Source organism: Caretta caretta, chromosome 14, assembly GCF_965140235.1.
Source record: "Caretta caretta isolate rCarCar2 chromosome 14, rCarCar1.hap1, whole genome shotgun sequence".
Taxonomy (NCBI): Eukaryota; Metazoa; Chordata; order Testudines; family Cheloniidae; genus Caretta; species Caretta caretta.
In genome coordinates, this window is record NC_134219.1 from 45,552,432 (window position 1) to 45,579,023 (window position 26,592).

Sequence of the window (26,592 nt, forward strand, 5' to 3'; positions counted from 1 at the left end):
GCATGGTGTGATGCCAGCCAGCCCCGCTACCCTGGCCTCTAGGCTGCTGGGGGGGGGGGGGGGGGGGGGGGAAGCAGCAACACAGAATCCTGCTGCCCACAAGGGAAGGGATTAAACCTCAGACTCTGACTGCCCCTTCCCCCCCCCCCCCGCAATTTCTTAGAGCAGGAGGTGCTCACCCCTCTTCCCCCCCCCCCCCCCAAGCAATGACTGCAGACAACCTAGCACCAGAGGGCCAGGAGATGCTTTGCAGGTGGGTTTCTGAGCTAGTTGCGGATGGTATAGTGAGACTCAGGATCTTGGTTCCATTCCAGGCCTGGAGGGGAGTGTGTCCTAGTGGGCACAGACTCCTCTGCATAGTCTCACCCCCAGCAACCCCTCAGCATGTCACCTTCTGCCCTTTCTCCTTCTATTGTCCGTCTCCTCCCCTCACTCTAGTCTCCATTCAGCATGCCCTCCACCCATGTCCCTTTCTCCCTCCCCCACACATAAGCACCCATTAGACCCAGCTGCCCTCCTTCAGACTGGTTCTCAGTCCCAGTCTCTTCCCCCTGCAAAGTCCATCTCTATCCACAGGTCTGCCTCTTGTCCCCTCTGTATGGGAATCGGGTGGGTTCCTCCTCCACACTGCCTGGGCCCAGCAGAGGGGCACTGAGAGCGCAGGAGGGAGGCTGCCTGCTCTCTGCTCCCAGGCCGGAGCCCAGCACAGTCCGCCCAGAACTGCAGTCGCAGAGGAACACTTGATCAGCCCTAGGCCGGAGCCCACACACAGGATCTTTGGAGAACTTAGCAGCTAAAATCTAAAGCATGTGCAGGCCACAATTTTTCAAAGGCTTATGATGTGGCCAAATTTAGGCAAAATGTTCCCGCGGATGGGTAAAAGCATATCAGCCTTGACACAGGCTACGCCCTTGCCCAGTTTTGAGTCCCTGCTCTGTAACACAGGGAGACTAGAGCTTCTCAAAGAAAGGGTCACCAGACCGTTTTAGCTTGAGCAAAATAAGGCGCTTGCCCTTAGCCTCATTCTTGGAAACGGCTGAACCATTTTGGCTGAACTTTCTCCCAAATATTCAACCTAAGGAGTACACGCAGCGTGGAAAACTTCAGCCCAAATGGATGATGTGTGGCAATGTTATAAGCAACTGAACACAAGGGCTTGTAAAGGGACATGTTGGACAACTGTACCAGTTCTGCGTGCATTGCATCCTGGGTAGGTATCCCAGGGTTCCAAGCGCTGTACCAAGTCAGGGTGGATTGAGGGATTCTCGCTAGTGGGAATTGGAGTCCAACTCCCAGGACCCTGCTGCATCTCAGCCATCAGCAGGACTGTAAGAACGAGGAAATGTCTCCCCTGTGCATCTGGCTCATTCCTATTTCAGTGGCGAAACGAAGTGAGCAGAGACAGAAGCTGCAGCAGGGCACCTCTCTCAATAGTGTGGCAGTGTTCATGGCTCCAGCTGCAGACCTTGAACCTGCTGTGCCAGGCACTGTACAGATGCACAGAGATGGCCCCTTCCCCACACAGCCAGCACAGACACCAAGGTTAAATTAGATGATCCATTTTTTTAATCACCATGTTTATTACTAATGTACAAAATATACAAAACAAAAGGGGGAGGCTGCACCAGTGGGGTGGGGTGGGGGGAGGACAGTCCATGTCTCAGGGAGAGACCGTAAAAAAATAAAACAATGGAAAGGAAACAAACCAAGCCCCCAGATGCCAACAGCAATAAAGTCCATCCGTTTTCACAGAAAACAGCTTCATGTCCCCCCCACTTCCAACGACTCGCTAGCACCAAGGGGAGTCACGTGTCTGCAGTCGTCAGTGGGATGGGGAAGGGTATTTACAGCAAGGGGAGAAGCTCTGATCTCACTTGTTCACACACATGGGGGGGATGACCCCATGGAGGGGGTGAAGTTAACAAGCACCCCCTTTGCTCAGTGGATGGGGGGCAGTGGTTAAGGGATCCCTCTCCTCCCCAACAGAAGGACTGGTATCCTGCTGCTGCCAGATGGAGGGAGAAGTCTCCTGGCCACGTGCCCCGGGAAGGCAGTATTTCTGGGGGAGCCGGATGGGGTGGCCGGCTGCACCTCAGGGCCAAGGCTCCCCAGGCAAAATGTCTTCAGAGTAGGTCTGCAGCTGGCGAACCCGCGGACAGATCACAGCCCGGAGCCGGGTGGGGCAGCTGGGCAACGCCCTCTTTACACCTTTGCTGGTTCCACAGAGATACACACAGTGGTAACAACCCACTTTGCCCCCCCTCGCCCCCAGGTCCCAGAGCAGACAGCGGCTCTTGTGCTTGCAAAAAGTCACTGGGGGGCGCAGAGTCAGGTCCCATCAGCGCCTCCATCAGATTAAAACAACACAGGAGGGAGCGGAGTGGCGGGGGGAAATTCCCCCCCGCCGCAGTGGTTCCTCAGTAGCAGCAGCCGTGGGGGGGGGTTGCTCCTCCCCCCTGGGCGTTACAAGGCCTCACAGAAGCCATAAATGGTGGATTCAGAGCCCAAGTCCGACAGCGGGCACCCCAGAGTCCGTGAAGGGGGGGGCAGCTGTGTTGGGCGGTTTCACGGGGTGTCGGCGGGGTGGAGGGAGGGCCCCAGGCGCTACGGCAGGGGCGGCCCATTCACTCCGGGATGGTAGAAGGCACAGTTGTTCTCGTACCTGCAGCTGCCTTTCAACATGAAGTGGCGACACACGGGGCGGCTCGACATGTCTGCGTGAGAGAAAACGGGGCGCAGGTCAGCCACGGCAGTGGGGCACGGCCAGAGGGGTGGCAGAGCAGGGCAGAGGATGGGGGAGAGACTACAGCTCCCAGCATGCAACACTCCACCCTAACCCAGGCTGCCAGGAGCAGACTACAGCTCCCAGCATGCAATGCTGCAGCTGAAACTGTCTTCCTTGTTCTCACAGGCCCATAGGGGGTCTCTGCCACTCTGGGCCCCGCCCCCAAGGAGCGGGGCCCACAGGATCGAATGGGTGCAATGCATGCTGGGTCTCCCCCATCGGCCCTCGCCACCGGCTGGATAAAAACGGGGGAGGGGAGGGGGCACTCACAGGCCCCTCCCACAAAGGGGCAGGGCCATTCCAAAGCCAAGGCCCTCTGCTCCCCCTAGAGGGCAAGCCAAGCCCCCTGCAATTACCTCCTCCGTGGCCTCCACCATGACCCCGGCCGTGATCCCCTGGGTGGCCTCTGCCGTGATCTCCTCCGTGGCCACCTCCATGGCCGCCGCCTCCGTGGCCCCCACCATGGCCGCCGCCTCCGTGGCCCCCACCATGGCCGCCGTGGCCCCTGCCGTGGCCTCCACCATGGCCTCCGTGGCCTCCACCATGGCCGCCGCCGCCGTGGCCGCCTCCTCCACCCATGCCGTTGTTAGGGGGCCCGCCTCTGCCATTGGGGGGGCCGCCGCTGCGCCCGCCGCCTCCTCGTCCCCGGAAGGGGGGCTCCCCGCCTCGTCCCCGGTGGAAAGGGCCTGGTCCAGGCCCCGGGCCGGGGCCACCCCCTCGCATACCCCCGTGGGGGTTTCCCCGCATGCCGCCATCAGGGGGATCCCAGAACTCGCCTCGCTGGGGAGGTGGAGGGCCCATCATCCTGGGCCCGCCAGGCATGCCAGGACCTGGGGGCATGTTGGGACCCCCAGGGCCACCGTGGGGACCTAGGGGAGAGAGAGGCACAAAGGTTAGAGACCCCCCCGTCTGAGCACCCAGGGCAGAAAGACAGTTCCTGCTGAACCCCCACCCTGCTCCATGCCACACAGGACCCCTTACTGAGCCCCCCATTCTGCAGCACAGTGGTCCCTAGTACCACACTGGGGCATTGGCACCAGCACTGACGCCAGGGCAGTGTCCCCTACTGAGCCTCTACCCCACTCCTTACAGCACAGCGCCCCTTAGCACCGCACTGGGGTCAGCACTCCCTACTGACTCAGGCACACTCCAGTTGAAGGTCTGACACTCGTGTCCTCCCACCCCCAGAAGATGGTAGCTCCCTCCTTACCAGGCATGGGTCCTGGCCCCCCGGGAGGGAAATGCTGCATGTTCTTTGGTCCAGGTGGGAATCCATTGGCGAGGGGCCCTGGGCCCAGCAGCCCGTGGGGCACTGGAAGACAAGAGAGCAGAGGGGTCAAATACAGCCAATGGGAAGTGGAAAGGGGGGGGGGATTCACTTCCCATCCCTTCACAGGCAACCTCCGATCCTAACCCAGGACATGTTTACAAGGCCACCTCTCCTGGAACCCCCAGAGCAAGGGAAATCACACAGACACGCACTCGCACCCCTATGATGTCATCGGGATGCTGGGTGCACCAGCTCTACCCTGGCACCAGCCATCTGAATCAACCAAGATCAGGTCCTTCCGATTACCTGCCTGCCAGAGCCCCTAGAACTGTAGGACTGGATGGTTTATAAGGCCCAGGTGCCCCGTCGAGACAGACAGAAGGCAGAGAAACAGAAGCCAGAAGGCGACCGGCAGAACAGAATTTTCTCCTAGAAGAAGAGGGAGGTGGGAACAAGGTCAGTGCCCCCCCACAGGTCTCTTACCTCCTGAGGGCCCCGGGGGCTGTGTCTGGAGGTTGCCAAGCAAGTGTTTGATCTTGTCCGAGTAATCCGGCTGCTTCATTAGCTCCTCTGTCTTGTGGTTGTTGGGCCCGCCCTGTGCAGGGAAGGGAGAGAGGAGGAGCAGGGTTAGACAGTGTCTCTCCTCCCCCCCACACACACTACACCCCCTCAGCTCTCTCTGACCTCTAACTCTAGGGCGCTGTGCTAGTCCATTAACCCTCTAGCTGGGGCCAGGGGCTGGCTTGAGCCAACTGCTTTGGGAGAAGGCGGTGACAGAAAAGAGTCCCACCCCCCCACGCATCCCCCCACCCCAACTATTGCTCAGCTGGTGCATTTTCTGAGTTTCCCCTCCCCCCCAAAACGCTGGAGGCAGGGAGACCAGGCCAATGGTCCACTCCAGCAGTGGTGGGGCGGTGGGGGGGAAGCAATGGTCCGCTCTGGGGGTAGATGGGCCAGTGAGACCCCACCCATAGAACGGCTCATTGTTTACCCTTTTGGTGCTGGACCCTCCCACTACGGGAAGCCTGTAGGGCCAGTCAAACTACACAGCAGCTCCAATTACCATGATAGAGGTGAGGATCTCCTGCACGTTCATGGAGGAGCTGGGGTTGGGGCCCTGAGGGCTCTTGCCGGCCCCCATGCTCCCCATCAGGTTGGCCAGCACTGGGGGCAGCTTGGAGGCCCCGGCTCCATCGGGAGACTGCGAGGCGGCGGCTGGGTCGAGTCCTTCCTGGTAGGCGGCCTCGTCCATGGTGCATTCCTGAGAGAGGGGACAGAGGAGACACTGGAGTCAGGACGGGCTGAGGGCAAGGAGGACGCCCCAGCCTTAGGGGCTGGGGGTCATGGCTGGGCGCTTGGGTTCCTGGGCCTTTGCCCTTCTCTAGCCCGTCCCTGTTTATACAGGGGAGACAGACACAGAGCGGGGGAGGGCCCCCAGTGAACTGGGAAATGAACCCCCTGCTCTAACCCCTAGACCCCTTCCACAGTGAGGAGCGAACCCAGGAGTCCTGACTACCAATCCCCCTGCTCTAACCCAACAGGTCCCCTCCTTCTGTCCTCCAAAGCAGGATAGAGAACCCGGGGCCCTGGGCCAGACATACCTCGTCGAGCGGGATGAGTTTGGGCGGCAGGGGTTCGTAGGACTCCGGGTCGGGTTCGTGGGGACTGTCTGGAACGCTGTGGAGAGGAGAGATGCCCATCAGATCTCAGCACCGAGACATGTGGTCGTAGCCCACCACTGATGGGACTGTCAGCACAGCCTGATGCCCCTCCCCCCTGCCCCTTAGCTCCAGCATGGCCTCACAGGCCAGGTCTACACCCACCCAGCATCCACCAGCCATGGGAAGCAAAGATAGCAGGGTCAGAGGGGGATCCTGATGCCCAGCAACCAAGAGAGGCCCCAGGTGAGGTCATCTGCGGGACCTCTGGAGCTGAAAGCAGGGTCTGTGCTCCCTGAGTCAAACAACCAAGTCGACAAGCTCAGAGGCAGCAGCTGGTTCATATGCCACTAGAGAGGAACAGAGCCATGCTGAATTCAGGTGGGTGGCCCTAAATTTGATACACTGGCTGTTGCATGGTGCAGCCATTAGAGGGGGACAAAGAACCTACACTGCGCAAATGGAAAATGGTGCCCCGGCCTCGACCCCAGTATCCTTCCAATCCCTTGCACTGCCCCCCAGGACCACACCCACCTCTCCTTGGACAGGAAGATCTCCTGCAGGATGCCCTTTTCCCTCTCGGCCTGGGTGAACTTCTCGCGGCTGCCATTGCCTGGCTGCACCAGAGGGTTAGGCAGGTCGATGAGCTTGGGGTAAACCCAGGGCACCTTCTCTTCCATGGCGTCGTGGCTGAGCCGGCGTGCCGTCTCAAAGGCCTCCCGATCCTTCAGCATCTCCCGCTTGGCTGCCTCGCCAAAGTCCTTGATCTTGTTCACGTTGACTGCCAGGGGGAGGAGAAGAAATGGGGAGAGGTTTAGTCAGGGGACAGACAGGCCACTGCCGTACAGCCGATAGGAAGGGTGAGACACCCCACTCCATAATAGGAGTTCAAAGGCCTCGTATCCCTTCTCCCACCCGCAGAAGCCAGGTAGTCTCCTGGTGCCGGAGCAAAGCTGGCAGCCCCTAGAGGGAAAGGCCCCATGTCCCATACCCCAAGCGCCGGATTGGAGCTGGTGCCCCCTAGAGGGAAAGGCCCCATGTCCCATACCCCAAGCGCCGGATTGGAGCTGGTGCCCCCTAGAGGGAAAGGCCCCATGTCCCATACCCCAAGTGCCGGATTGGAGCTGGTGCCCCCTAGAGGGAAAGGCCCCCTCCCCAGTATTCACCTCGCTCAGTCTCGTCCAGCTCGAAGTAGAAGTACTCCCGCAGCTTGCTCTCTTCAGGCCAGCTCACTGTCTTCTTCTTCTTGCCCTTCTTGGTAAGTTGAGTGGAGTCAGCTGCACTCTCGGGTGGCTTGGCGTCAGAGTTCTGCTCGGACGAGGCTGCAGGGACGGGACACAGAGCAATCAGACAAACACACCCACGGAGCCTGGATCTACCAGCTGGCGCCAATGCCTCCTGAGCCCAACCCAGGACCCCCAGTGAAGACAGCCCTGCCAGCCCCACAGTTGAGCTGACACAGGGGCTGCCCCCTCTGCCAAGGCAGCTGTACCCCAGCTGGCATGGCACACCTGGCCACATGCATTATGGGGTTTTACAGCCTCCTGGGTGGAAACATCAGGTCTGATCCAACACAGCCAGGATGTTGGGTTGACACCTACCACCCACCCGGGGTTAGCACAACAGAACCTGTTGGCTCCAACGCTTTCCCCATCCTTACCTGTCTCCATCAGCTCTGGGACCTCTACTGCCGGCACAGGAGTGCCGGGCCGATCCACCTCCATCGGCTCGGATGCAGTAGCGGGTTCTGGCGAGGATGGTTTAGCAGTGCTCGCTTCTGGGGCTGGCTTCCCTTCAAACGGGCTCGACTGGGACACAGAGAGAAATGTGGGATCAGCGTAATGGGAAGTGAACCAGTGACTCCCAGCTCCTGCACCAGACCCCACGCCCTTCTCACTGCTGACGTCAGAACCCAGGGGTGCTGCCTCCCAGCCCCCTGCTCTAACCCACCAGACCTCCCGCCCCACCCCCAAGCTGGGGATGGAACCCAGGGGTCCTGCCTCCAAGCAGCCCCCATTCTAACCAACCATCCCCCATTCCCCACCCAGAAGTGTTTGTACCTTGGCTGCAGTAGGAGACAAGACTTTCTTTTTCTTTTTGATCTTGATCCCTGGGATGGGGGCAGAGTTAAGGGCATCCAGGAAGCCCAAGCCCTCCATTGCTGCAAGGGGCGGGGGGGGGGGAAGAAGGGGGAATGAAACAGGTTACGGAAACTGAACGCTCCAAGCACCAGCAACTTCACGTGTTATCCTGCCCCTCCCCTATGCTACACTCCCCTCCCCTCCCCGAGCCAAGGGATAGAACCCAGGAGTCCGGACTCTCAGCCCCACCTCTGCAACCCCGCTACTCCAGCTAGACCCCACTCCCCTCCCGATGATGATGACCGAACGCAGGCATCCTGACTACCGGGGACTCAGTGTACTCACGTTGCGCAGGGATGATCTTGACTTTGATTTCCTTGGTGCTGTTGGGGGTGGTGTTCAGAGGCTTGTATTTCTTCTCTACTGGTGGGTTGTCTCCAGAGGGGGCGGACGTGCTGTGAGAGGGAAAAGCAGACATGGTACTGAGGCCACGACCCAGGAAAGGGGTCAGATGCTGCCCTGAGCAAGGAGCGGGCAAGCCCCGATCATGTGGCGATCTGGTGTGAAGAAGAGCATAGGAAGCACAGCACAACCTTAGAGCTGCTTTGCAGGGGGCTGAAGGGGCGGCTTGGGGAAGGATACCAATGCTGGGCCTGTACCACACACAGGGTCTCGGGCAAATCCCCTCAGCACTCAGTCTTGCCTCCCAGACCCCTGCTCTAACCACTAGACCCCACTCCCCTCCCAAGAGACAGGGAGGGAACCCAGGAGTCCTGCCTCCCAATTCTACACAGAGTGCTTCTCAGGACTGAGGAACAGAGTGGAAAGGTGAGGCAGACAGAGGAAGCCACAGGCATAAAGTCTGGATGCTTTCCCTAGAGCAGGGCGGGACGCTCAGACCTACCTCTGTCTCTTTATTGGCATCGGCTTCAGGTTGTATTTTTCAGACACCACTACAGCGTTGGGGTTCTTCTTTAGAGGAACCAGTGAGGGAGTCTCCAATTCCAACCCTACAGCAAAGCAGAACTCAGGTTAGCAGAGTACAGCAACGGGATAAGCCCACATTTTCATAGTACCTCATCTGCAAGGATCCCAAAGGCTTTTTAAGCTGGGATAGGTCACCCAGCAGAGAAATGCAGCCACCTCTGGGGTGGGGCAAGTGGGGACCAGCTGCACAGTTACACTGCTCAGAGCCACCTCTAGGTGGGGCAACTGGGGAACAGCCATACAGAATCCCACTTGAGGCCTCTTAGCTTGCTGCCCTCGATCAGGCCTACTCCCCCCAAGAGTTGAGAGATGCCCCTCCCAGTACCCACCAGTGGAGCGGAACTTGGCATGGCTGGGTGCTGTGGTGCGTAGCGATTTTGGCTTCTCTCTCTTCTTCTCCGGTGTCTCCTCAGCCTTGGCTTCTGCCTTGGCCTCCTGAGGCTTCTCCTGGACAGGTGCTTTGCTCTTACTCTCCTCCTTCCGCTTTTTCTTGTCTCGCTCTGCAGGGAAGGGGAGGGTTCAAGTCCCAAAGGCAGAGGCCACTGCAAGAGCTTCTCCACCCTCAGGCTCCAGGGAAAAGCCCACAGTCTGCCCACGTCGGTTAGGATGGACACGAGAAGCGTATTATGGGAGGAGCCACAGAGCAGTAGAGTGGCAGGAATCCCACGCTAGAGAAGACAGACCCAGGATGGTGCGGGGAGGGCACCCACTAGTGGGCTGAGGGGCCCGAGCTAAGACGGCTGGGGCCCCATCATTTCAAACAAGGTCTCCTATGCGTGTTTCAAGGATGTGACTCACCTGCAGGCTGCGCGCTGCTCTGGGAGCGGATGACGCCCATCCAGTCGCTGACGAGGATGGAGGCCAGTCTGCGGAGCTCTGCAAGGGGAGAGAGGACGGAGATTAGAGCAGGGCAGCTCGCACCAAGCTCCTGCAGACGGGAGGAGGCATGGCGCGCACACACACAATAGGACGGTCTCTTACCTTCGTCCTCGCTCGACTTGCTAAGCTGCTTCACCAGCTTCGCCGTGTTGTTCTGGAAAAGATCAGAGAGGGACAGAGGGTTATGGTCCGCATTGACCGCAAGGGACAGCGTCCCCACCTTGTTCCCTGCAGCACAGTGCCCCCGAGCACCGCACTGGGCCACCGTGGTCAGCACTGACTGTGAAGGGAGAGCGCCAGCAGCTTTACTCACTTGCTTCAGGTGATCCACAGTGAGGGGCAGGTGCTGTAGCGTGAGCAGGATCTGCTGCAGCAGGGGCACATTGCTGGATGCCTTGGAGCTGGTGAGCCAAGTGTTGAGAAGTTTGTAACCCCCAACCCGGATGAACCTGGGAAGAGAGTAGATCCAGGTCAGTGCTGGTGTCATACCCTTCCCACGCCATGGGCTACAGCCAAACTTTGAACTGTCTCTGCCTACTCCTTACAGCCCAGGATTGATCTCCAAGCACCTGCCAGAGATGGGTCACTAAAACCCCATAACCTCCCTGAGAACCACTTTGCACCTCAGAGGAAAAGACACCCAGCCACGGTCACAGTTAGCGGCAGAGCTGGGGAGGGAACCCAGGAGTCCTGACTCCCAGCTCCCCCTTCTCTAACTCACTAGACCCCACTCCCCTCCCAGAGCTAGGGATAATTTGACCCCCAGTCCCCACTCTCTGTAAGGAACCCTCCACGACTCTTACTTCGCCAGGATGTCTTGCGCCCGGGTCTGCAACAGGATGTTCAGGTAGATGCAGCGACTGACCATTTTCTGGGCGTCTTTCATGAAGCTGCAAGCAGGAAGGGAGAGAGGCAAGGAAGAAGCTGAGCTGATGCAGTACAGAGAGATCAGAGCACATGGCAACCAACTGCCACAAAATCAGACTCCGTAGGCTCTGGGGCCAAGAAGAAGGAGTAACAGGACTCATCTGGGAACAGCATATGGCTTCTTTCCCCTCTGTGGTGCACTGGCTCCAATCTGGCCCCAGGTTGGTGGGGGACAGCCTGGCTGAGGGGGGGATGGGAAGGAGGTTTTTCTGCTCCAGCAGGCACTGGCTCCAATCCAGCCCCAGTCGGAGCAATGGCTGGCTCAAAGTGGATGGGATTCCCATTAAATTCGGGAGCCTCACTAATTTACTCCGGTTGAGGATCTAGCCCAAGATTTAAATGTTCTGCAAACGTCACACGCATCCTTTTAATTGGAGAAGGGTTTCTGAGGGGGTTGGGGAGTTAAATATTTCATAGGGCAGTTACAGCTACTCAATGCCTCATCCACACCCTGAAGAACAAGAAGGTTGTGGGAGAGCTTTGGGAACAAATGCTAGGCGTGCTTGGAATACACTGAAGTGCCTTCAAGCAACCTACAGAAGGGACTTCCACTGAGATCCAGGATCAGATAACATTTAAGAAGAGAACGGGATGCATTTCTGAAACAAGAGGACGCAGTTACAAGAAAGGCAAGGCTGATGTTTCCAAAGCAGCCTAGGAGATTTGGATCACATCTTCCATTGAAGATGATGGAACCCAAGGCCAACTCCCCAACTGGTGCAAGTCAGCTGTGGTTCCACTGAAGTCAATGGGGCCAGATCCCCCAGGTGGTTTAAACCAGGGCAGCTCCATTGACTCCAATGGAGCTATTTTGATGCACACCAGCTGAGAATCTGGCCTCTGCGTGACTAAAACCCCTACACTGTCTTAAAAAGCCCAACAACTTTAATGCCGATCACCATACAAGCAGATTAGCATCTAATAAATAAATAAGACTACGAAGGAAAAAGACTTAAAACAATCGAACAGCTCTGCTCTGATGGGTCATTTTCACACCACACCAGCTGCTTACTTCTGCTCTGGGAAATTGAGATTTTGCTACATTATGTCCTGCCATGCTAAGAATTCTTCAAACCACACGTTTAAACTGGGGACTTACTTGAAAATCTTGGTGACTCCTTCTGTATTTTTGACTTCTCCATCTCTCCCCAAGAAGCAATCTAATCCTTTTAGGAGCTCATGAGGATCAATTGGTCCAGAGCCCATGATGGACAGTTCTGAGGCAAAAAAAGGAAGAAGAAAAAAAAAAGGTTACTCTCAGCAAAGAGCGCACAGATATCATCGCACTGGTAAGTGGAATCCAAACCTGATCAGGAAGGGTACAGATACTGTAAGTACAAAGTATTATCCTATCATTGCCACCAGTCAAGAGAACCCAGAGCATAACACACTTGGCAAACATCAGTTCCCAGCATTTGAAAACTAGAATTCTTTTCCCTAACCGCACGCTCGTAGTTACATGTGCACACACACACACACATATACATATCTATCTCTTGGGCCTTAACCAGGATGGATCTGAACTCAGGGTTTACTACTTTGCCAACCTGTCTTCAAGTATCCCCCAAGCCGTTAGGAAATAAACAGGACAAAGGGATAGGCAATTGGGGAAAACCCAGAGCAGGGAGGACTAAGGGATTTCTAGTCATGTTCCCACTCAATCAATCACCTTGAGGCTAACAAGTTTATGGCAAGATGCCATTTATTGAACTGTAAACAAACACACAATAGTGTTTTCAAGTTGATATTGTCTTTTTTAGACTAACCCCAGTGGAAAATGCTGATGTTTTTCTGAGACTAATTTTTAGTTGAGTTATTGCACACTAAAGAATTTATACCCAAATAGACCATGATCAGAAGAGAGGTGTGGATCTAAACCTTGTAATATTCAGTGGTTTAGAGAGATAACCAAAGCTAATATTGACTTGAGATGCAATGTTGTTTATGAGAATGGGGCCTAAAAATACATCAGCAGCTGTAAGTTTCAATCAGTCTAAATTTGATTACCTACATAAAAAAAAAAAAAGAGGTTCTACTTGACAGAGCAGTGGGTTGTGTTGGAATCTCATTTGTTAGAAAGAATCATTGCAGAAGTAAATCTTCTAAACTGTTACTAAATAAATTTTCTTTTTAAAATAGAGGGGACTGGATTGGAAGAAGAAAAACCCAGACATAAAAATAAACAGGAAGTATTTTGGCCTATGCTATTAAAAAAGATTAACAGGTTGGGGTTTGTTTGTTTGTTTTTATTAATTTTCCCTCCATAATATTTCCAACATCCACAAGTTACAGATTGTAAATTACAAAGTTTATTTGGTTTTTAGGAAATGTAATGCACCAAGTTACAGGTACATGTTTAAACAGCAAAAATTCAACAGATCCACAAAAAAATGCAGAGGACACAAAAGCAAAGCAATGGGAAACACTCTGCCAATTTGTTCCTTCATGCAATTCTTCATAGCATCCCGAAATGGAAGGCACCCTGAAACAAGCCGATTAGATTTCACCTAGCATGCTCTGTTGAAACTAATCTGTCTGGCTTTATTGTTCAACTGGTTTTAGCTTTACTAGAATAAAAACGTGTACCTATTAAGGGGAGGGGGTTAGGTTGAGACAGAGCTCCCTTCTCTGTATGGAACACCAGATCTTTCAGGGTGGATGCTGGGAAAACAATGTTCTTCAAAGGGAACTGGCAAATGGCAGATATGAAGTTATAACTCTCCCCCAAAATCAGGATGATGCAAAGTCAGTCATGCATGGATAAATTATCCTGTTTGCCAGGACATTGAGCATGAATGTTACACATTATCACACTACCGTTTCTGTTAGGTCCTTCAGACCCAACAAGACCAACGATGGTATGAATCCCTAGCATGTAAAGGGGTTATTGTAGATACCCTAACAGTAAACAGTGTGTCTTAAATGCGTGAGTTGGTGCTGGCAAAAAATTCAGTTCCATTAGTGGGAGATTCAGATACGACTCTGAGAGGAGTTAAAGGGCCATTGGCAAGGCTTTCTCACCCAAAATTTGATTTAAAAAATTGTCCCATTTAAGTGTTTTCATAAATTTTGTTAATTTCATTGGAAAGAGAGACCTTCACCACTGGATATACACACACAACTCTCCCATGTGGCGCATGCCCGGCCTAGAACTGAGAAATGAAAGACTGGGAAAGTGAAATTGCCCAGGCTAGTTAAATTGTCTCAGACCCTAGGGAAAGAACAGCCACACCCTGGGAGTAAGGTAGAAGTGTCAGTTTGAGGAGACTAACTGGAGAAATTGTCTTGGCCACGGCCCTTTAAAGTGATTTGCAAGCAAGGCAGACTGTCCTCCCACACCCAGAGGGAGGATCAGAGCCCAGTCTCAGGCACTGTGGTATTTCTGTCACAGGCCCCTACACTACAGAAGAGTAAATGGGATTGGAGGACTGCAGAGACCAGGAATCATTGGCTTAGTCAGGCTATTTGGTGTCAGTCAACCTGGGCAAGGGGGGGGGTGGAGGGGGAAAAGTGAATACACTATTGCTGTCCCTCTTAAAAGTGGAGCATGCATAAGCAACAAATGACTAATTGAGCAGTGGCTTAAGAGCAAGGAGACTACTTCCCCTTAGTACCGGCTTTCTTTAGATCTGGTGCAGACAGGAAGCGCAGAGTTTACAGGTGACGGGATGCAGCAGCCCAGCCTCCCATTAACACTCAACCCAGGGAACACGAGCAGGGTTCCCATTAGGAGACACTGCACTCAGCCCTTGGAATGAAAACCGCTTGCGGTACAGAGCAGTGGGTAGGCAGTAGCATGAGGTCACATTAACCTATCTGGGAAGCTTGTAACACAAGACAGGTTAAACTACAACCAAAGTGGACAAGCAGGACCATGGCTGGGGCGTTGCTTAGAGACACACTGGCTGGGTCTGCTTCAGCAACACAGAACAGATCTGCCTTTGTATGTTACCCTTATTCAGAGGGTGGGGTGAAGGTATAGTGTAGCTGCCTAGCGTAAATAGCCCCCGTCTTGTACAGCGAGGAATGATTAGTGTCAATGGTAGCTAGTGACACAAAGGCAACGTACTCCCCGTTGGTAAGTTACACACATGCTGCATGAGGCATAGACTCCGAGACGCAGCACTGAAACAAACGGGGCTGTGTGTAAGGCTGCCAATGCAGCTTTGCTTGGGGAAGCAGAGGGGTTGGCGCGAGGAGGGGGAATTTACACACACACACAGATGGGCAGCATGGCTGAGTTCCAGAACTTTGTTGGCTGTGGCAGGCTGATCGAGACTGGATTCAACAAGGAAGGAAGAGATCCCCTCGTCGCTGCCTTTTCAGCAAAGTCCTTTCTCTGAGCAGGAGGGGAAAAATATCCAACCACAGCCAGCTCTTCCAAGGTCTGGTGTGAACTCCTCCCCAATAAAGTCTCTCTCCAAGTTAACTGCAGAGATCCACCATCACTTACTGGGCAGAGGAGTTTAGTGGAACAAAACTAGACAGTTGGGAGCGATGGAAAGTTGTTACCAGCTGACGGTTGTTCAGTAGCTTGGAGGGGGAATCAGTTTGGGGGTACGGGGTGTCAGTCCACTTGCAAGGCTTCCATGCCGAAAAATCTCTGTGCCTGCAGCCCCCAGTGGAAAGGCAGAGGGCGGGACAGGCCATGGAGACTGAATTCCCCTCTCACCCCCCAGAGGTGGTATCCTCCACACGCAAGGTGAATGCGCTTCGGCAGGAAAAAAAGCTCGCAGTGCTGCTGCCAGGCTCAGACGTGCTTTGCTGGTGAAGAGAGGACTTCAGTCTCCAGGGCTGCCAATCCAACACCTGTCACCATCCACACAAGAGATCAAACATACAGTTATGTACACAGGAGAACTTAACCATGGCTACTTCATCCCAGTAGGGAAATCCCGCAAGATGCCCTGATTGTACTCCATGCTGGAAGACTGGGTACTAGATTACGAGAGTAGGAGACACTGGATCATACAGACCTAAGACAGTTGCAAGTCTAGACAGATCTACAAATAAGAGATCCCTTTGCTTCATTAGCAGTATAAGGGTCAATACACAGAACTGACCAAGGTAACAAATAAGGATTCCACTTTGTTGCCTTGAGGCTGCGGGAAGGTCTGCAAGCACGTGAATTCCCCCAGGCGCTACAGGGCATATTAAAGAAGAGTGGGAGCTTCCACTGTTCAGGGTTCCCAGCAAAGATTTTAAGTTCTATTAATAAAGACTACACATGCACCAGATTTATATGCACAGACGACGGGCTGCAAGAGCTGTCTATTAGCACACGCAACTATTCTGATCAGTGCAATACTGGACTAAAGGACACCAGAGGAAAGAATAAGGCAGCCATATCCTCGGCAACTGTGAGCAAATATTAGATCACCGGTTTCTAGACAATTTAAAAGAAATTTCCTGTATTACCAACCCCTCCCCTGCCTGACCAAGACTAAAATCAAAAGACTGTTAAAAGAAAAAGCTAGAACTTTTTTTCTTTACTGTTTATGCTATTTACTTCCAATATTTCTCAGCTCAAGCAGTAAGATGTGTTTCTATTCAATTTCACTTTTTGGCACACTGCTAAAGCTTGACACATTTGAGGTTGCCTATGCTACAGATAGAGATGCTTGCTCTTACTGGAATTTATAGCACTCATGGAAACTTACTAAAAGCTTTTTAAAAAAAGATTAATGGCAAGTTTAGCTCAAGTTTCTTTAAAGATAACTTGAAGATCTGTTTAAAAGGCAAACTGCAAAGGTTTTGCTAAGAGCTAACTGGCTTGTTAAAAATGTAAACGTAAATCTCATACTTTGACAAAATACCCCCCCCCCCCCCAAGTGCCAGAGAAATCCAAACTGCAGATTTCCTGGCAATCCACCTAGACAGAGGTGTAAATAAGCAAGTGGAGTGAAGCCAGTGGTTAGAAATATGAAGTCAGATGGAAGGCTCCTACTTCAGGATTGCTCCCTACAGCTTACATTTGAATTAATGTTCAATATGTACTCGTACCACAGTGATAGACAAGGTATTAACGCTTGAATAGAAAGTCTAAACCTGTTTATAGTACTTATGTCCCTTCATCCAGCAGGGAAGCCTGAAGTTTTGGCATTTTAAGAACTAGATACACTTTTCTCCCTCACTTTAAGTATCTTTACGGAACCAAATTAATATTCCCATTTTATAGGCAAAAATATAAAGAGGGAGGTTATATGATCTACCCAAGATCACACAGGAAGTCTGTAGTCAAGCCAGGAATAGAACCCAGGAGTCCTGATTCCCAGGCTCCCTGCTCAAGAGATGAATCTAGAGCCCAGGAGCCCTGTGCCCCAAACCTGATGGCACCTCTGTTCCGAAGCACAGCTAAAAGTTATTTCCCCTTTATCTAACAGCTCTGTAGGTCTCCTAAAAAGACTGACCCCCTATCCTAAACTCAAGCCTTCATCAGCAGCGGTTCTTAAAACTTGTGTACTGGTGACCCCTTTCACACAGCAGGCCTGAGTGTGAGCCCAATTCTAAATTAAGAACACACTTTTTTTTTTACATTTAACACTATTATAAATGCTGGAGGTGAAGCAGGGGGTGGAGGCTGACAGCTCGTGACCCGCACGTAATAACCTCATGACCTCCTGAGGGGTCACCACCCCCAGTTTGAAAACCTCTGAGCAAGACCTCTGCAGTTCACCTCTGAAACATCAGAAAGCATATTTAAGGTTTCAGTTACACATTTAAGCCTAATTTAGACTGAAGTCCACTTTTAGCCAACTACACGTCTAGTTTGATCCCACTCTCTGGGCCAATAGCTTGACCCACAGTCAACTGGAAGGGGCTTGAAGCAGCATGACCAAGTTACAAACCCTGAACATGGACTACTGTAGTGTCAGACAGCTCAGCTAAAAAGAAAATAGTGTTCCACTCTGAAAAGCTGCTATGAAATGGCATTGTGTGTGTCCATGATCCCAAATCAAGCGTGTCAGGTTACACATGTAGGAAGGTTTTTTCTACCTGGCTCCTTACAAATCCAACCCAGGATCAGATCAGCAGCTTTTTTTACTGCTTGTGCATCTCCATTAGAGAGATTCTGCTGGTCTGATTCGGTCCTTAGTGTCAAGAGCTCAACAAATCTGGCTCTGCAATCAGACATCTTAATATGGGATCATGGGTGCAGTGCTAGAGCACTATAACTTATGGTTCCCAATTCTATGCAATTCCCCACTTCACAAGATTTCCTGTGTGACCTTAGGCCTAACGCTCCCCATGTGTAAAACGGGGATAACAGCACTGCTCTATCTCCCAGAAGTGTTGAGAGACTATGAAGGTTGTGAAGCGCTTTGAGATCTACTGATGAAAAGCGCTAGATGAGAAAGGCATTATCTGTGACTTGCCAAGATGTCATTTTAGAAACATGCTTCAGAAGAGAAACATTTTAAAAAACAGTTTTAAGTTGCATTTATAGGAAAACAGCTTTTCTATTGTTAACTTGAGGAAACTGCAGTCTAAGGTCAACAGTTTTAGCAGGAACTCTTGGCAAAGCGTTAGAAAAACAGATATAATGTTCATGACTTTGCCCAGAGTTTCTGTTTTGCATGCACCCTAGAAGTTCACATCACAAGCAGCATGTCTCCATCCATTTCTCCCCAAAAAGGGCATTTGATTTCAGTGGCTGAAGAGAAACCAAAACCTGTGCTAGAGTGCTGGTCAACATACCCCTGCTTCATGGAGAACAAATGCCTCATGTGAAATTTACATAATTGAAAATGGTAAATAGGCAACCATTTTCCTCCTAGCTCCCCAAACAGATCCTATGGTGTTAGTCATACGCTGGCATTAGTGTTTTATTTTTAAAGAAACATTAATCACTGCATTTGAATGCTCAGATCTGCACATGTTCTGGGCACTGAGCTATAGATTAGGCTTTCTGCAATTAAGGAATTTTTGGTTAGAAAATTTGGCCTGCTGTTGGCCATGGAAATAACCAAGCTTGACTTTAGACTCCACTGCCAGACACAGGAAGGAGCAGGCTTAAGACAAACATTGCTCTCAGACAGCAAGCTACCCAGAAAAACAAGCTACAGCTTGGTCACTTCACTCCAGCTCCTGAAATGCAGTCACCTCTGGTGTGGAGCACTGCAGCTGTTTATGGCACACAATGCTAATCAAAGGTAAGCACAATATAACTAAACAGGAAAGAATTTAGCTATGATGTCTGTTCACTTCCACTGAAAGGAATGGGTGATCTAGTCTAAAACGCCTTAAGGCATAGCTCTGCTCTTTAAAATGACTAAAGGCATCTTCTCTGGTTCCTGTGCGTATTAGAGTCAGATCTGCTAACTTTAACAATAGCACATTTGATCCCTGTTAGCCCCACAGAACCAAAAAGGCTTTAAAGGAGCATGCCACATTCTATTTTAGGCTCACCCATGAGCTGCAGTGTGACTGCAGTCACATCTGGGTAAGCTTACTGAAATCAGGTTAAATGAAGGCAGAACTTAATTTGGACAATCTATTCCTGATGAAAACAAGACTGAACCCAGCTTGACAACTGAATCCCAGCCTGAATTTGCAGGGCTGGCAGAAAGCCATCTTTATTTCCCAGTTGATTAAACAGGATCTAGAGTTCAGGGACAAACAAAGCCACACAATACCTTTTACAGAGTTGCTTCTCTGAGTAGAGCTGCACTTTGAATTTAACCAAAAAAAGCAGTGATTCAACTGTGAGTGGCTTAAGTCTCCCAAGCATTAATTCTGATCCTGATTAAACAATAAAGCATTGACAACGTTTGCTGAACTAGTCCTGAAGCAGGACAGAAACCAATTTGTGGTATTTGCAGAACAGAGTGCGTGACAAATATCAGCTTCCATCTCCAAATCCTAATATGGATAGATGTTCAGAAATCCTGACCATCTGGGATCCCAAATGAAGTCAGAGTCTGAACATCAGGCCTACAGTTTATATGGTGCAAGAAACGCTTCTAGTGATGTGAACTTTTAAGCAATATTCTTACATATTTCTACCCAACATTAAAGGCAGTTTCTGTAAATACACAAATATCATGATCATTTACAAGGTACAGTCAATGTATGAGAGTCAACAGATTACTTCCTTCTGACAAAAATCAGAACAGGTCAAGCTGGTAAGGGGAAGAGCTGCATTAGGTACACACTTGTTAGTCAAAAAAGTTATCCTAGGACATGAATCATTGAACTGGTTCACTATCACTTAAAAGGATACAAGAACAAAGACATTTTTTAAGCAGACTAAAATTTACAAGATTAACAAGTTCAGCAAAATTCAACAACCACCAATTTGCAACCCAAACATTGCAGCTTTAAGGGCAGAGAACCAGAAGTGAAATTGAATAGAAACAAAATATGAACTAGCTCCCTCCTTTGTGAGAAATAGAGGAAGTAACAAACTTTTTCCCCAGGACAGATTTCAAAACATCCTTTGGGTTTGAGCTGAAGTTAAACACAGGTAAAGGCATTTTTAGATGTTACGATTTCAGCCTTGTATTTTAAACTCCATCTCTTGGGAGCCTAGAGTGAAAAAGATGGAAAAGTTTTTAGTCCAGTTAGATTTGAATTGTGGTTCACCCCTTTGTAAGGGATCTAGTTATTTTCTCCCAGTGCTAACGAGAGCGCCTATGGGCAATAATAAGCCAAGGAGGACACAGGGAGCTGATTTTAAGCAGTGGGTCATACAACAGGGACTCTCTTCAGAGCAACCTATATTTATCCACTGCCACGATCTAGCCAGTCAGTATTGACGTAAAGAGCATCAAAACTACAATGGCTGTGCCATTTTAAGAGAAAGACAGCTGCGTGCTCCCGCCCCCAAAGACAAAGGAATCCTGCAGAGACTGGGTCAATTTCTGAATGCTATGGGTGATGGGATTTACTGAAGCAAGCATATCCAGAGGGGCTACAAGCAGCTATGGACATGGCACATAGAGAGCCTTGAGGGTCTGGATGGGATAGAAAGATACAGAGGACATATCACAAGCAAAGCACAGCTACTGATCTATTAGGATTTAAACCCCTCCACAAGTAGTGTTCCAGTACAGCTGAGAAGTTGATCCCATATGACTGGAGACCACAGGGAGAGTTGTTTTGTACTTACAGTTTAGAGATAGAAATCAGGATTTTATTCCAATGAAGACAGACATCTTCATATCCTATTAATATATATCAAAGGATTTTTAAGACTTGGTATTCTAATCCCTATCCCTGGGGAATGACTGAGGACTGCCAGTTACTGTAACATTACAAAAACAGCTGTTCATTAAATCATGATTAAAACCATCCCGATGGAGTAACTCTTCTGTAACACCTTCTAGCTGAGACTCTCAAAGCCCTCGAGTAACAAAGTAAGCCTCACAGCCTTTTCCCACTTCAGTCCCCAGCAGGGATGGGGAAAATGAGCCTGTGGCTTTTTCTTTATCTGCTCATGTCTCCATTTCAGTGCCAGCGGGTTAGAATCCAGGAGTCTAGACTCCCAGACACCCCCACCCCTTTTCCTAACTACCACACTCTCATCAAAAGACACACAACCCATGAGCCCCAAGAACAAATCCTCTGGGACTATCTACACTCTTTCCAAATCTAGGCACAGACCAGGAGTCCTGACTCCCAGCATTGTGCTCTAACAGGACAATCCTCCCCTTCCTATGGCAAGGAAATGAGGATTAGTTTGGATCTAGAAAACACAAGTACTCCCCTTCCCTTTGAAAGGAGGGACAAAGTAGTCACTGAAGTGACTTACAGAAGAGTTAAAACAAGAATAAATTCAGCCAGATCTTTACATTTAAAGATCTGGACCCCCCTATGTATTCAGAGACCTGCTAATTTCCTCAAAACTCAATTATTTTCCCTGGGGTCTAAATGCTAAACTGAGTTTCACCAAGAGGCCAAGCTACCTCAAATCAAAAGTGATCTTTACAATACGTTGTCCACATATGCTCTCAGCATAACTGAGGTGTCAAATGTGACAGAGAACCTGCCGGTGACTGTCAAGGTCACCAGGCTACAGCAAAGGGTTCAGCTTCTGGCACAGTATCTTTGTCCCTTTAGCATCTCAGTGTCTTACTTCTCCAACCCCCTCTCACATCTTCACCCACATGAGTGAGACGATGAGATTACAACTTCAGGAAGGTGAGGGAAGACAGACAGCAGGAGCAGATGACTTCTAGAACATAAATCCTATTAACAGAATTGTTAAACAGAAGCGGCACTCCTTTTTCAGTAAACATCAGGTGCTCTTAACGCCTGCCAAGATCTACTAAGGTACAGAAACTTCATGTATTGGGATTTTTTTTTTAGAAGTGTGGTATTAAAATACTTTTAAAAGCCATCTTTAGCCAGACCCCTATTGATCTATCTTTAAAAGATCACTGTCTGTATAGAATAAACTCAGCTAGTTTGGCAATCATTTAAGCTTCTGGCAAGAGAAAGTTTTATCAGGCCTATTATCTGACTGACAGTCCCCACTGTGTGTTCACCCCACGTTTAGCCTCACTTTGTTGATTTTTAACCCCATCTTCAAATCTCCCAAATTGAGGATCTCATTTTCTTCTAGAATGAAGTCTACAGATGCTTTTAAGAAAAAGCTTTTACAGACACAGATCCCAGTTTCAAAAGTTTGCCTGACAAATCTCAGCTTATCAAGCGTGTGGTTTATTTAAATGTCTGAATGGATTTCCCAGAGTTTGCTTTAAAATAAAAAAGAAAAGCTTTCCTCTAGTTGAATGTTTTTCTCAAAAAAATTAAATAGATTTTCTATTCCTATTAAGAGGCTGCAAGAGCCATTGCTGCTTTCATCAATCTTTCTGGCTGGATCTTTTGTTATTTTCCTTATTTAGCGTATTTCACCTCCATTAATCTTCTGTGTGCTTTGAAATTTAGAAGTGCACACAACTGCAACACAGCAAATGGTCCCAGTCTTAAGCGGACCCACCTGTCAGCACAATCTCTACAAGGCCTTTGCTAAGTTTGTTGCTTACATACAACTTACCTCATCCTACCTGCACTATACATGCAGCGACTAAGGCCCAATCCCAAGAGAGAAACTCAGCACCCAGAACTCTTAATGACTTCAATGGGATAGCAGCTCAATGCTTCAGGATTAGGCCATTACAGGCTGTATACCGTTCAGTCCTCATGAGACTAAAATGCTGAATTGCTTTACATTGCATGAAATGCTACCACTGGACACTGCAGCAAGTATTTAACCTGCTGGGTTTGAAAAATCTGCCTTGTGAAGTCCCATTTCATGTTGGAAACAGTCCAGAAAAAAAATCCAGCAGTTAAAAAAAAAGATCTCAGTCACAAAAGCAGCTTCTCCTTCGTTACAAGCTATCTGACGTTCATGCAGATCCAATGGGTTGGCTCTGGTAACAGAAACCAGATCTCTCTAATGCAAAGTCTCAAAAAATTAAATTTGTAGTTGTCTTAACAGATTGGCAAGCTCTTAAATCAAGACTCAAAATATCCTTACAGCCTCTGCATGCATCAGTCGATGTCACTGCGCGGAGTTGACAATGGAAGAATAATCAAAAAGAAATAAGCAAAGTGGTCTGGAACAGAAATGAAGGTTGTGAAATGTAATTAATACCAGAAAGGTTTGCTTACCCGTGAATTGTGGCTGTTCCCCTCCCTTTGATGAGGGCTTCCCTTTTTTTCCTAATGATCACTTCTTTTCCTAGTACATTGTACAGGAACTATGGCACTGTGGAATGTGGCAAATTAATTGAATACAAGACTTTTTACCTTTCCCCTGCCCAACAAGACACTTGGGGTGTGTGTGGCTGGAGAAAATGCACGCACCCCTCCCACCTCCAGAATATCCTTGACAACAGATTTGTGGGTTATGTACAGCACCTTTGGAGTCCAGTGATAGCATTTCACATCTGTTATAACAAATCAGATTACATTAACTGATCAAGAGGAATGCTCCCCCACTTCCCTTCGGAAAGTCTAAAAAAAGGTACCAGTGAAATCCCAAAGTAGAAGGGAGACAAAGCAGACCATCTGCTTTACTGAGCATGGAAGCTGGATAGAAACCAATGTAAGTTATGAATACAGCCAGATAAGACAGACAAGTAAGAGAGCGGAGGTCCAAACTCATGGGTTATGTTGAAACCTATAAAAAGAAAGAAACCTGGTGGACTTAGGATCATACTTTGTACTCAATATATTAACTTGTACCTAGAGAATTCCTGTAGATGAAACAGCCAGGAGCGGAATTTGGTTAGAACAGTTTAGAAAGAGGAAAGGGGGGGACGCGCTGGGTGCATTCCCCTCCTCCTTCCCCCCACCCGCATCTCATTCCCTCCATCCCCTGCCTCCAAACGCAAGTCAGTCAGTGGGAGGAGTTTGCTCAGAGCTGGTTACATCACCTCCCTGCCCATGGGTTCTCGCTTTTGTATAGGAAGAGACAAAATGAGGCAGACGCCATTTTAGAAGCACAAGGGAGAGGGGAGGGAAAAAAAACACAAACAAAAAGGCTTCAGTATCTATTAAGAGGGAATTCATAACACAATAAAGCCCCCACCATAGATATAGATATATATACACACACACCCCCCTTTGTATTCTATAATCTCAATCCTACAAAGCTACACCTATTAAAAATACAAGGGGAGAAATCCAATTCTTATTAGCGTGAGCCGAAGATTCACTACAGAATCTCCCCATCACAATGGGGGGGGGCTAATTTGTCCCCGTCCGAAGTATGGGAGGGGCAAAAAAGAAAAGGGGGGGGTAAAAAATGGGATCAACCTGAAAAGGAAAAAAAAAAAGCTGCTTGCCAGAAACAAAGACAAGGAGACAGAACAGCTTTGCCATCTTTGAGTAGGGAAGGGAAAATAGAAAGCGAGAATCACATTTTTAAAAGCACATTATATTTCGTTATAACTGGAGTCTAAATGTTATCAAATTTCATTCTGATCTTTTAAGATACAAGTTACTGAATTTTAACAAATTTTGTAAGTCTTTTTTAAAAAAAAAATCTCTTGCAATCTTTATTTTTAGATTGCCACCCAATTCTTAAAATTGCCCCTTTTCCCCAGCTACTACATATATATGCAAATACATTATTAAAGTGATATTCCGGGTTTTAAAAAAATAAAAATCACACAAAAAACCTAACAATTACATTGAATTTAAAAATATAGAAATGGATTTGACATATCACTGTAAGGTTAACTATTTTTTAAACCAACCCATCATTGGCTAATGCCATAGATTCTTTCTTGCGCCCCTCACCACTTACAGCCTTACCCTGCAATCTTTATGTACAGATTGCTCATTTTCCTCGTCTCCCACACAAAGAAGCGATACTTTATGGCTCAGTCACCGCCATCTTTTGTGTGGGAGCTCATTAACCCTTCATATTCGTGGAGACGATGGATTTGTATAAGAGACCGTCGTACTCCTTATAAATATGCATTCATATTTTGCAAAATGCCTGACTTTTAAGGGTTAACCATTTTGAAACAAAGCCTAGTTTCCTCTCAATTATATACACATTTTTGGTTTCTTCCTGGCGTTAATTCTTTTTGGTACAGAGGAGGAATTTTTTTTTTTGGTCAGTTGGTTGAAAATTCGACACTTACTATCCAATAATTTTTCTCGTCGACAGCGCTTCAAGGTTTGTTATTTTTTGTTTGATTAAAGTGGTGTATTTTAAGGAAAAAAAATAATTGATTTGTTTTTGGTCATGGCTTTAAAAAAATACAGCAACTTTTTGGGGATTTTTGGTGGTTTGTCGAGATAAAGAGATGCAAAAAGTTGCTTGATTTAAAAAAAGGATCAGGACAGGTTGTTGCTAATTATTTTTTGTTTGGTCTTTTGGTATGTTTAAGTGGCAGTTTCCTTCAGGTCACAAAGAATTTGAACGGCTTCCCAAGGACGGTCGAAAATATGGTGGCTGCTTTTTTATGTCTTCCAAGGACCAAGTGGGGGGGGATTTTTCTCTTTCTCGTAGCAAATTCGACGCCAGTCTCAAGACCAAACCAACCTGGAGTAGAAAAGAAGGGAAAAAACACCACAATGAGCATTTTTAGATACAAAAGGCACACCTCCCCCCAAAATTTTTACCACAAAACCACAAAATTTGGCATAAACGTATTTTTCAGGGTTTTTTTTTTAAATCGCTGGGACCTGGGCTGTTGTAAATTTTTGCAAATCGGGGGGGGGGGGTGTCTGACAATGAAAATAGGGATTTTAGGGGAACCACCCTTCGGGGGGAGGCTTGGAATTTCATGGTTCAGATGAAACCCAGTTTCAATCAAAAGCCCCAGTTCCCTGCCTCAGACCCAGGAGGTTAATTAGCAGAAATGATCAATCACCAAGGTCATTCAAAAGGGCTAAGAGCAGCTCCCACCACCACCCCCCTCCCCGCGCGCCCCCACCCTGTACCCCAGCCTGGCGCTCTTAAGAGCTAAGTACTCACCTCTAACCAGACCCCAGAATGGCCGAACACCGCACGGGTGGCGCCTTTTATAGTCGGCCCCACCCCCCTACAGCCCCACCCCCCTACAGCTCGCGCTGCGGCGCGAGAACAAAGGCTTCCGTCCTCTGCAGTCCCCCTCCTTCCTCTTACCCAACAGCCGGCTCCTCGAGAACCGATTTAAAACCGCTAGCGAAACACAGCGCTAGGGTCCCCTCTCGATGGGCGAGAGGGATCCGAGCTCGAAAATCAATTTTAAAATTGACGACGGCTGTGACGCAGTTAGGAAGGGGCCCCAGCGCGCGTGCGCGAAGGGGAAAGGCGGGTGACTGGGCTCGGCCGGCGGGCAACACCCTTGCGGAGGTGTCACGAGACTCTCGATACCGCGCATGCGCGGGGGTGGGGCCGGCTGAGTCTCCTGAGCTGTCGTCCTACAGGTTGTACGCATGCGCGGCCAACGCCCAGTATTGTCTTGATCTTGTGGCGCAGTTTTTATTCCACTCCTATCTGTGCGCAGGCGCACCAACAAAATGTGTGAGCGCATGCGCAATGATCATCTTGCCCTT

General features: G+C 49.5%; 1 protein-coding gene across 3 annotated transcripts; it reads right to left on the reverse strand.

Annotated features, from left to right (window-relative positions):
* Positions 1–1,543: 1,543 nt before the first annotated feature.
* PPP1R10 (protein phosphatase 1 regulatory subunit 10) lies at positions 1,544–26,311 on the reverse strand. 3 transcript variants are annotated; one of them, XM_075119525.1, is made up of 20 exons: positions 26,180–26,311; positions 25,191–25,594; positions 11,687–11,804; positions 10,464–10,550; positions 9,974–10,109; positions 9,763–9,814; positions 9,580–9,657; positions 9,111–9,281; positions 8,699–8,804; positions 8,140–8,249; positions 7,774–7,874; positions 7,374–7,521; positions 6,880–7,035; positions 6,248–6,494; positions 5,657–5,732; positions 5,119–5,316; positions 4,539–4,650; positions 3,996–4,097; positions 3,142–3,654; positions 1,544–2,714 (listed from the first exon to the last, which is right to left on the reverse strand). In XM_075119525.1, exons 3-20 carry the CDS (start codon positions 11,791–11,793, stop codon positions 2,605–2,607), a joined length of 2,610 nt encoding a protein of 869 aa, XP_074975626.1. In that variant the 5' UTR covers positions 11,794–11,804; positions 25,191–25,594; positions 26,180–26,311; the 3' UTR covers positions 1,544–2,604. The 3 variants fall into 3 exon arrangements, with proteins under 3 accessions (XP_074975626.1, XP_074975627.1, XP_074975628.1); XM_075119526.1 differs by lacking the exon at positions 26,180–26,311 and adding an exon at positions 26,030–26,078; XM_075119527.1 differs by lacking the exon at positions 5,119–5,316.
* Positions 26,312–26,592: the final 281 nt, after the last annotated feature.

Bases quoted from the DNA above. Each gene is read 5' to 3' on its own strand.
- PPP1R10 (XM_075119525.1), bottom strand. From the start codon at position 11,793: ATGGGCTCTGGACCAATTGATCCTCATGAGCTCCTAAAAGGATTAGAT. The intron at 10,551-11,686 runs GTAAGTCCCCAG...TCCTGCTTGCAG, and splicing joins GGAGTCACCAAGATTTTCAA to CTTCATGAAAGACGCCCAGA. The intron at 6,495-6,879 runs GTGAATACTGGG...TCCCCCTGGCAG, and splicing joins GCTGGACGAGACTGAGCGAG to TCAACGTGAACAAGATCAAG.